The sequence below is a fragment of the Chenopodium quinoa genome, unplaced genomic scaffold, assembly GCF_001683475.1.
Source record: "Chenopodium quinoa cultivar QQ74 unplaced genomic scaffold, ASM168347v1, whole genome shotgun sequence".
In the NCBI taxonomy this organism is placed as follows: Eukaryota; Viridiplantae; Streptophyta; class Magnoliopsida; order Caryophyllales; family Amaranthaceae; genus Chenopodium; species Chenopodium quinoa.
Genome location: NW_018745234.1, coordinates 92,327 through 103,223, shown reverse-complemented (window position 1 = coordinate 103,223; position 10,897 = coordinate 92,327). Strand labels below are relative to the sequence as shown.

Sequence of the window (10,897 nt, the reverse complement as noted above, 5' to 3'; positions counted from 1 at the left end):
CTTAAGTTAAGGCAAGTCCATAGACTTGGTATATCTATTGGGCTCAAGTAGCTTCAACTTTCAACCATTATCCTTTACCCAAACTACTTGCTTATTCATTGGAACACAACATAAGAATAACACTTATAGAATTCAACCAAAGTAGACCCAAAAAAATGAAGTGAAACTACCATAAAATTTCATCATACTTTCTTGACTATTGCTAAACTTTAACGACCAAACCATGAAATACATAATTGAAAAAACGAGTTTGATTGTCAACGGAAGAAAGAAGAATCATCAAAACCAAAACCAAAACCAAACCCAGCTTACAAGTTGCAATGTGTAAGCTATACCTCTCATAATCATCATCATCATCATCATTCTCTCTCTAAATTACTCTTTCAGATCTCTCTCTTTCTCTCTCTTCTTTCAATTGACTCTCAAAAAATTTCATTTTATTCTCTCTAAAGAGTTTTTTGTCAACCCCTTTTTCCCACCAACCTAAGTACCCAAGTTAAGAACACAACTACAACTACAACTACAACTACACCCTTTAACTAGTTTAAGCTTTGGTTTGGTGCTGTTTTTGAGTTTTTTTTAATGGGGTGTTTTCAGTCAAAACTGGGTCCACTTAAACAACCCCTTAATCACGCTACCATCAATGGTGGTGGTTCCGCCGTTGACGGTGATGGTGCTTCGGCGGGTTTCTCTGAGTTTACTTTGGCGGAGTTGAAGACGGCCACCGACAACTTCAGCTCGAAATTGATTGTTTCAGAAGGTGGTGAAAAGGCTCCTAATGTTGTTTATCGTGGCCGACTTCAAAACCGCCGATTGATCGCTGTTAAGAAGTTTTCTAAGCTTGCTTGGCCTGACCCCAAACAATTTGCTGTAATTTTTACTGATTTCTAATTTTGGGTTTTTCAATTGATTGGTTTTTATTAGTGGGTTGTTGTCGAATTTGATCTTTATTTTGTTTTTTTGGCAGGAAGAAGCAAAAGGAGTTGGGAAATTGAGGCACAAGAAATTGGCGAATTTGATAGGGTATTGTTGTGATGGAGATGAGAGGTTATTGGTTGCGGAGTTTATGCCTAATGATACTCTTGCTAAACATCTCTTCCATTGTAAGGGTGTTGCTTAATTATTTATTTCTATTTTTGGTAATTTAGGTTGAGTTCAATTATAATAAATGTAGTTTTGTTTTGGTTTGTTTATTATATGATTGATTGTTTAGGAAAAAATCTTGAAGGAAATGCTGAATATGGAAATGGGTATTTAGTAGTATTGAATTGGATTTATGTTTAATTGTGACTATATTAGGGTTTCTAAGTTGGGGATTATTCCAAGTTTAGCTTACATAGGTTTAGTTGCATGCGTGAAAAAAGATGTGATGGTGATTTGCATTTTGTTGCGTTTTGATTGTAGAATGGGATTGAATTAAATTGTAGGTTTAGTAAGAGCAATGAGCTTTGTTTACTTTGCTAGTCAAATTTTTGTCTTTATCATCACATTTTTTGCTCATGTTAAGTATTACATTGCTGATTGTTAATTAGGGTTAGAAGTTCAAGAATTTTTAATGACAAAAATTCCTGTATTGATATAATTGAAGTATGTCCAATTTTTTGATGTCACATTTTTAGGGCTAGTGAAAGCCTGCAGGTTTGCCTTAATAACTCAAACTTTGAAACTAAACTAATTTATCGTTTAGTCTGTTAATTGTGTTTTCATTGGGATAATAATTTTATGCCTTTTGCTGTTGTGAAAAATTCATGACAATAGACCTTAATGATCTTGGTCTCATAGTACTGCTATTCTTGATAGGGGAAAACCAAACTCTTGAGTGGGCAATGCGATTGAGAGTTGCTTTATATATTGCTGAAGCACTGGAGTATTGCAGCACCGAAGGTCGCCCACTTTATCATGACTTAAACGCATACAGGGTTCTCTTTGATGAGGTATTGCATTATTTGCATAATATCCCCGTTAGACTAAAATAACATACCATGTTTGACTTTTGTGGGAATTAACTTTGATCTGTCATCGGTCACTGACCTAACAAGTGTTGCCCATCACAAAATTTGTTAAAAAGAATTATTAGTATGCTTGTATTATTAATGATCTAACATTTGTTATTTAATGAGTTCCAAAAGGCAAATGTAGCTTGCATATCTTTTATATACTTAATTATTTTTTGTATAGATGGGATATTATTTTAGGTCTTGGGTACTACATGTCTACACCTAAGACTTTAGCTAACAAAGCTAGTTGGCACTCACCTTTTTTTTTATTGTTTACCTCTAATCAATCAGTGAATCCAATTTCTATCATCTATCTTTCATAATTCCCATGGAAAACGGATACTTTTGAATGGAGAGTATTTATATTCTGTTTAGCTCTCAATGTGATTGAATTTGTTGATTTTCTGTCATATGATATGTAATATATACACTACTGTGATAAAATTTAGCCTGTTATAACCTGAATGTTGGTGAAAGGCTATTATATAAGCTTTAGATGTTAACCACTTATGCTTTTGGCAGAATGGCGATCCACGACTTTCTTGTTTTGGCCTGATGAAAAACAGCAGAGATGGAAAAAGTTACAGCACAAATCTTGCCTACACACCACCAGAGTATCTAAGAAATGGTATCAACTACTCTGTATGTTATTATTAGAGTCCTATATCATCTTGTTTGTTTAATTATAGTAGGTCTTGGCATGACTATATATTCAGATATGAGTTATTGAAGTTTTGTGCTATTTTTAGTTTCTCTTGTAATAGTTGAATCAGGTTTCATGCTTGTGATGTTCTTGGGGAGAATTCTAACATTATTGGAAATGAAAAAAGTTCCACCTTGATATGAACCTTACTCTGACTTTCTGAGTATCATGGCAATATGAATAGAGCATGCCCTAATGATATTGGCATCTGTCCCATACTTATAGAACCATGAGATAAATGATTTTGAAAAGAGTGAAAAAAAAATAACATGCTTGCTTCTTGAATGAACCTTGGGGTGAAAATAATTTCTCCTCGTGAAACTCTCCAATAAGCTTTGTCATCCTTAAATCTTGATCTTGTTGTCATGTTAATTGGAATAAAACATGCTATTATAGTTTTAGAATTGTTGAGGATTACCTGCATCGGCTGCATGGTACCTTATGCTGCAATAGTTCCATTTTTCTGTTGTCACCTGCAATGACAAAATTCTCTCACTTTCATACAGGAAGAGTTACCCCAGAAAGTGTAGTCTTCAGTTTCGGAACAGTCCTTTTGGACCTCCTTAGTGGCAAGCATATTCCTCCGAGTCATGTGAGTTCTTTTACGTAGTTTTACTCTATTAACTCTTGCATTAAGGATTAATGTTGTTTAGTTTGTAGTCATTCAGACTTCGGGCTCTTTAGCAGGTGTTCTTGCTTCCCTCAATAACCATGAACTGCCTGACTCAACCCAATACAAGACTTGCAGGAATACAAAATGTTGTTTGTTGAAAGAGGGGAAGTGATGATAAGATGGTTTGACTATAGAAAATCTGGTATAAGTGTTACATCTTCCAAAAATACAAAATGTTGTTTGTTGAAAGGATTTATATCATCAAGGCTGAGACAGATTTTGTCAATGACCCTGTAGATGGAATTACTTTCAAGCTGAGATTGAATGGGCTCTTGTTATTTGTCAATCTGAGACATAGTTTGGACTTATTCTATTGATTATCACTCATTCTTCAACTGCATTTTTTCTGCATGTGTAATGCAATGCTTTTAAAGTTGCTAAGATTTTTGTGCTCTGCAGGCTCTTGACATGATACGAGGCAAAAACATTCTTGTTCTAATGGACTCACATTTGGAAGGCAACTTCTCAAACGAAGAGGCAACAGTTGTTTTTAATCTTGCCTCGCAATGCTTGCAGTATGAACCTAGAGAGCGACCAAATGTCAAAGACCTATTTACAACACTTGCTCCGCTGCAGAATAAAGCTGATGTAAGTTGTTAACTACCATTGTTCACAGTTTATGTGAGTTATCCTTTGCTTTTTCATTCAGATTTGGATATTAGTGCTGTTCTGCTTTACATGTGGAATCTTCAACTGTTATTCTGAACCAGTGAACCTTTGGTCAAATTTACTGATATGATTTGCTCTGGTCTCATCTGAGTTGTGATTTGACTAAACTTTGACCTTATTTGTATACTAATCCGGGAGGGGGGGTATTATTTATTGAGATATCGTTACATTAATATTAAAGTTTAAAATTCAAATGTGAAATTTTCATAAATTTTTTACTATAGAATTAAAGATATTTCATGATGAGAAAGCATTCATAAAAAAATGTTTTGTCTGATTTGGTTTGATCATTTCTAAAATAGCTCGACTGTCTGTTTATCCGATTAACATGAATAGTGTAAAGCCATGCTATTGGGAAGAAAGTTCGTTCTTGAATTTAATTTATTTGAATTATACTTTTCGGTTTGAGGAATCGTGGTATAACCATGAAAAAAATTCACTTCATCTCCTATATATTTACAAAAAAGCCTGAACAATTAGATGAAGCAACTCTTGCTTTACTATATCTTGAATCACTTGTACTACTTTCAGAAGATCCTCCTTTTCCTTTCAACTTTCTATCAATTGCTGATCAGCTAGTGACAAAAGATCTTATTGGTTCAGGGATGTACTGAACACTATGACACCTTCCTTTATTAGGCTTACCAGTATCAATGAAAAATCCTTACCAATATGTAGCGTTCCAACTTCCAATGAACAATTTGAGCATTGATTGATTAAACATGATTTTAACTCCCAATTTTGTATTGAGAGTGACCCTCCACCCCTATCGAAATTTAATGGCCTCTCGAAATTTAGATTTCAGATATTTTCTCCCAGTATTTGTGTCTATCAGATATTAGGTATGATTATGTTATGAAGTATGCACTATGGAGTCCCTTATTCACTAGTGTCACGGTCAAACTTCATTTGTATTTGGACTGCAGAGTAATCTGTCTACCATATCTTTCATAATATCTGCTGGGACTTTGTAGTTTGTATATACTAATGGATTTCTCAGCGGCCCTGGGAAAAAAGGGGTGGGAATGAGGGGAAGTGGAAAATTAGGGTGAAGAAAACATCTGTTTCCTAGAGGTAATTTGTAGGTTGATCTTGCCATTTCAGGTTCCATCTTATCTGATGCTGGGAATACCAAAGCCTGAAGATGTACCGCCTACACCTCCGCAACCACTTTCTGCCATGGGAGATGCCTGTTCTCGTTTGGATCTCACTGCTATCCATCAAATATTGGTTTCAACACACTACAAAGATGATGAAGGGACCAATGAGGTAATTAGCACATCTTAATTAATGCTGTTTACTCGTGGGAATCATCCCTCATCTAAAATTGATGAGTTTTGTACTGTGGCTCAGTTATCTTTTCAAGAGTGGACACAGCAGATGAGAGACATCTTGGAGGCAAGAAAGCGTGGTGATTTGGCATTTCGTGATAAAGATTTTAAGACTGCAATAGATTGCTATTCGCAGGTATGCAACCCTTCTCTGCACTCTTCTTCCCAGTAATGGACAAGAAGGCTGAAATTATCCTTTAGAATCTCATATTGTAGGGTCTCAGTGGTCAATTTCTATCCCAATATACATGCAACATTTTTTGAGATTTGCACTTAATATGTACTTTGAGTAGTCTCAAGATCATTTTTTGAACTAAAATTTCTGTGGGCAGTTCATAGATGTTGGAACTATGATCTCTCCAACTGTTTATGCTCGTCGAAGTCTCTGCTATCTTTTCACAGACCAGCCTGATGCAGCTCTAAGAGATGCAATGCAAGCACAATGTGTATACCCAGACTGGGCAACAGCTTTCTACATGCAATCAGTCGCCCTATCGAAGCTAGACATGCACAAAGATGCAGCTGACATGTTGAATGAGGCTGCTCAATTAGAAGATAAACGACAACGTAGTTTGAAAGGAAACTGAGGACCAAACTCTTGTATAATTCTTTCATAATTGGTTCTCAGTTGTTTGTTTTAGTCTTCATAGTACAGAGGGTGTATGTATTACTCTTGCATTTTGATGCTGTACCATAGAGGGAGAGGAGTATTTATTTTCTTGTGAATGTCAGTGGTGCCATTTATTAGTATTGAAATTCTTTGAAATAATTTTATATTTGTATTTTGTACATTTTCAAACCTATAATACAACACAATTTTGGGAATCATAGGGCTGCAAATTGGTAAAAAGTGTTATCAATGTTCAGGTTGCAGGCTGAGAATCTGAGATCAAGTTCCTGTTCAGTCGTAAACTAAACTAGTTATATTTAGCATGAAACTTGTTTGATATGTAACATATGTTCCTCAAGCCAAATTATCATTGGTAGATTTAAAGATTGTCTCAGAGCCAACTTTTTAAAGAACCAGCTTCACATGAAAATGAAAACAAAAGATGAAATTTTCTAATTACTATTCATCTTCCAATTTGTTCTTTTCTGGGAGCATATAAAATGTCAACATACTAAGGACTAACAACGAATCTGAAAAAATTGACGTATTTAACTTGATGGATATGAACCATGGTTGCTTTCTTGATGATCCAGATAAGTGGTTCCATTTCAAACTAAAGAAGAGCCTTTCAAGTCTAAAGATCAAAGGTAGTTATGTTTACAGTTTAAAGCAAGGACGAAACTAAGACATAGTAGAAGAAGCCAGTTCATTCATCGAATTTTGTACACGGAAATTTGTCTCATTTTTTTCAAATATGCAGTATGTATTATCTAACAAGTTTTGTACAAGCATGGAAACTGATGCACTTGAATCATATACTACTACAAGAAATCAGGAATTGATGACCTGACTTTAAGAAACATATAATTCAGCTTTGCCATCAATGAACAAGCTCATGAACTCTTCCCCATCAACAGTCTCCTTCTCAATGAGTAGCTGAGCAAGTTTGTGGAGGATGTCAATGTGGGTGTTGACAATGTCCTTCGCCCTTTTGTATGCAACCTCAACCAACTCTCTCACTTCACCATCAACCACATCGGCAGTTGCCATAGAGTAATCTTTCTGACTCGACATCTGTAAAATATATTCATATGCAAAAATGTAAATAACATTTGCAAGGTTTCTTTGAGGAGCAGGGAGCGGTTCTTAACATCTTATAACAGACTAATAGAGATGAGTACTGATTTCTTCACCTGTTTTTATTGAATTGAAATTTTTTGTACTGACTAGAGTTGATTATTTTGATCATCATTTTTATTACATTAATTCCCTATTTTATTTTGCTACGTGCAGTTACTAATTATTTGTTCCTCCGTAAATTTCAAGTTCTAGAGAACCCATTGACAAAAATCTAGGTCTATGATAGAAAGTAAGGTTGACAATCAAATAATGTGCCTACCTGCTGGCCCAAGAATGGATTTCCACCAGCTCCACCAACAGCAAGTTGTCCAATTTTCTTGCTGAACCCAAATCTTTCAACCATCTGCCTGGCAACCCTTGAAACTTGCATGAAGTCATTAGATGCACCTGTTGTAACATTGTCTTCACCGAATATAACCTCTTCAGCTACCCTGCGAAATATAGGGAAATTTAGAGTTAACACCAACATACTGTGTTAGATGTTGATAACTGTTGAATACACTACTGACCTGCCACCAAGAGCAACAGCCATCTGATTTTCGAGATAGCTTCTACTGTAAAGGCCTGATTCCAGCCTTTCTTCACTTGGGGCAAAAAATGTGAGACCACCCGCTTGACCACGAGGAATGATTGAAATTTTGGCTACAGGATCATATTCAGGCATAAGAGCACCCACTAAGGCATGACCGGCCTCTGCACAAAAAGGAAATATTTATAGCAGTTACAACCCACCGTCAAGGCAAGAAGTTAACAAGATATGACCATTTAAACCCACCGTGATAAGCTACTAATCGCTTCTTCTCCTCTGATACAACTGCATTTTTCTTTTCTGGACCAGCAATAATTCTCTCTAGAGCATCTGATATTTCATCTTTGCTTATTTCCTTAAGATCTCTTCTAGCTGCAAGGATTGCTGCTTCATTCATCAGATTCTGCAAGTCTGCTCCAGTAAAACCAGGGGTTCTCCTTGCAATCTTATCAAAGTCCACATCCTTTGCTAGTGCCTTTCCACGAGAGTGTACCTTTAACATCAACAATGGCAACAAATCAGCAGTTGAAATCCATGTGAAAACATGCAAGAAGTGAAACAAGTTGATGAAAATTCAAATACCAGACAGCATCAACACCCTGATATTCACTTTAGATATGCAAATCTTTAGTTGGATGCATTTCATTCTTGTGTCCATGATTCATCTTTCAACCTAATACCATTTTTTACCCTTGAAATATATTACTCCTATAAAATCACAGTATAGACTCTATATTAAATCTCAGACATGCTGATTTACTAGGCAAGCAAGCTTTCTATACTACCCCTGAAAAAGTACATAATCAATCTGGCAGTAAAAGGCCTTCTCTCAATTCAAGGTCTGTTGTTAATTAACCTTGGCCTTATAACTTAAATAATTGCATAAGTTGTATTCATACTCAATCCTACAACAATAAAAAAAAAAAACAGAACACTATGCATGTACTCTTACAGTCCTACGTTCACATCTATACACTCACAAATAAAGTATTATCACAACAATGATACCCTTCCTTTCATATCCATCAAATAAACTTCCGTCTTAACTGGAAACATCTTTTCAGCTAGCACAGGACATAATGCAATGTTCCTACACAAAAATCAATAAACTAGACTTGCAAGTGTTGCTACATTCATACATTCTAAAAACAATCAATTCTTCTAAGGCATGAACAATAGAATAACAAAATCAAAAGCATGCTGATAAAATACTCCGTAAGTCTTAAAAGAGCACAAATTATACCTGAAGGATCTTAACTCTCCCTGCAACATCAGGCCGATCAACGGTCACTTGACGATCAAACCTACCGGGCCTCAACAAAGCAGAATCAAGAACATCAGGCCTATTAGTGGCTGCCAAAACAATCACTCCCGAATTCCCGGAAAACCCATCCATCTCAGTCAACAACTGATTGATAGTCTGTTCCCTCTCATCATTTCCACCTCCCATTCCTGCTCCTCTTTGCCTCCCAACAGCATCAATCTCATCAATAAACACAATGCAAGGAGCCTTACTCTTCGCCTTCTCAAACAAATCCCTCACCCTGGAAGCTCCCACACCAACAAACAGCTCCACAAACTCAGAAGCTGCACACGAAAAGAACGGCACACCGGCCTCACCAGCGACCGCTCTCGCCAACAATGTCTTTCCGGTTCCAGGGGGCCCCACAAGGAGACACCCTTTTGGGATTTTAGCCCCCAATGCAGTGTACTTATCAGGGTTCTTCAAAAAGTCCACAACTTCCTGCAATTCTAGCTTAGCCTGATCAGCACCGGCAACATCTGCGAATGTCACACCGGTTTCCGGCACTTCCTGGAACTTAGACTTCGACCGGCCGAAATCCATCGGCCCGCCAAGTCCACCAGGCCCTCCGGGCCCACCTTGGGCCCGACGGAACAAGAAAAACAACCCTGCAAAAGCAATTATAGGAAACAACAAATTCCCAATAAAACTAAACAATCCATTTCCACCCTCCCCTTCAGAAACAGAGATATCTACACCATTCATTGCCAAAATATCAATAAGATCAGGATCATTAGGAACAACTACAGAAGCTCTTTTACCATCAATTGCAGTTAACTGTAAAATAGAACCGTCCTTACTGAATCGCACCCTTTCAACCTTACCCTTCTTCACCGCATTCAAGAACTCACTGTACCTCCATTGAGAACCTTCTGGAAGATCCGAATTCGAAGGTTTCGGAGCATTCAAGATTAAATTTTGCGAAAAGGGGCTTGAATTTGGGAGACCAGGATTGTTGGGTTGAGCTTCAATTACCTGAGGTGGTTGCGGTGGAGGAGAGACATTATCCGCAGCAAAAGCTTGCTGTGAAGCAAGAGTTGAAGATAAAATTAAAGCTGTTAAAGCTGATTTTGATGGAAAATTAGGGTTTTGAGAATTGGGGGTTAAGGATTGAGTGATGAATTGTTTTCTTCTTGGAGAAACTAAAGTGGGTTTTGTGGTTTTAGGTGTTGGCGGGTAAATTAGGACGCCATTTCCAAGGAAGCTTGAAGATAGTAAAGGGTTAGCCGCCATTGTTGATTGGTTTGAAGCTTTACAAAAATGGATATTGGGTTTTGATTTTCAGTGTTTTGGGTTTTAAGAGAGGAAAGAGGAGAGTGAATCTATGGCTAAAATCTGTTGCTGCTGGAGCTTGGTGGTACACAAATGAAAAATGCAATCTATATTGTATAGTATAGATATTATGTTTTATAAAATAAATTATTTTTATGAAATGTGGAATTAAATTGAATTAAGTTTTTATAAGTATGTGGATTAATGTGTACAACAATAATAGTGTGGGATTGAGAGAGTTTGGAAAGTAAAAGATGAAATTGGGGTTTAATACAAGCCAAGAGACGAGGGACTTGCTTTGTTTGTGTTTACGTGTGCTTTCTCTTAAACGGTAAAATACTATGTTTTTTTTTAGGATGTCCACCCGATTAATTGGAGTTTAGCTCCAACTACATTCGGATCGGACTTGGGTAGCACACTTGGCTTATAGTGGGTGAGTCTCTCAACAAGAGTTTCTGCATATGGTGAGGCTCGAACCCGAGACCTCCCTTAAGCGACATCAAGTTGCTTACCACTTGAGTAAACTCTTATTGGTCTATCAAGACGATTTGGTATGGAAAAAAATCCAAATTATTTTGAATTTTTGTTTATCTAAGGGTATTTATGTACTCTGTAATTGACATGTTACTTGTTTAATTGACATTAGTTTGTCGGTAACTTTTACTTTCTC

The 10,897-nt window shown here is 36.7% G+C and overlaps 2 protein-coding genes across 2 annotated transcripts; one reads left to right on the top strand and one right to left on the bottom strand.

Annotated features, from left to right (window-relative positions):
* Nucleotides 1-216: 216 nt before the first annotated feature.
* LOC110711085 (probable serine/threonine-protein kinase At4g35230) lies at nucleotides 217-6,198 on the top strand. Its single transcript, XM_021889453.1, has 9 exons — nucleotides 217-870; nucleotides 968-1,103; nucleotides 1,801-1,934; nucleotides 2,520-2,625; nucleotides 3,207-3,292; nucleotides 3,773-3,961; nucleotides 5,147-5,311; nucleotides 5,396-5,509; nucleotides 5,706-6,198. The coding sequence occupies exons 1-9, from the start codon at nucleotides 583-585 to the stop codon at nucleotides 5,958-5,960; spliced, it is 1,473 nt and encodes a 490-aa protein (XP_021745145.1). The 5' UTR covers nucleotides 217-582; the 3' UTR covers nucleotides 5,961-6,198.
* Nucleotides 6,199-6,672: 474 nt separating this feature from the next.
* Nucleotides 6,673-10,366, bottom strand: LOC110711083 (ATP-dependent zinc metalloprotease FTSH, chloroplastic). The gene is made up of 5 exons (XM_021889452.1): nucleotides 8,896-10,366; nucleotides 7,899-8,145; nucleotides 7,633-7,816; nucleotides 7,383-7,554; nucleotides 6,673-7,057 (listed from the first exon to the last, which is right to left on the bottom strand). Exons 1-5 carry the CDS (start codon nucleotides 10,186-10,188, stop codon nucleotides 6,836-6,838), a joined length of 2,118 nt encoding a protein of 705 aa, XP_021745144.1. The 5' UTR covers nucleotides 10,189-10,366; the 3' UTR covers nucleotides 6,673-6,835.
* Between the last annotated feature and the right edge of the window lie 531 nt (nucleotides 10,367-10,897).

Coding starts and splice junctions, on each gene's coding strand:
- LOC110711085 (XM_021889453.1), top strand. CDS start 583: ATGGGGTGTTTTCAGTCAAAACTGGGTCCACTTAAACAACCCCTTAAT. Junction 3,293..3,772: donor AGCATATTCCTCCGAGTCAT/GTGAGTTCTTTT, acceptor TGTGCTCTGCAG/GCTCTTGACATGATACGAGG. Junction 3,962..5,146: donor CGCTGCAGAATAAAGCTGAT/GTAAGTTGTTAA, acceptor TTGCCATTTCAG/GTTCCATCTTATCTGATGCT.
- LOC110711083 (XM_021889452.1), bottom strand. CDS start 10,188: ATGGCGGCTAACCCTTTACTATCTTCAAGCTTCCTTGGAAATGGCGTC. Junction 7,817..7,898: donor GCGATTAGTAGCTTATCACG/GTGGGTTTAAAT, acceptor CTTTTTGTGCAG/AGGCCGGTCATGCCTTAGTG. Junction 7,555..7,632: donor GCTGTTGCTCTTGGTGGCAG/GTCAGTAGTGTA, acceptor TATATTTCGCAG/GGTAGCTGAAGAGGTTATAT.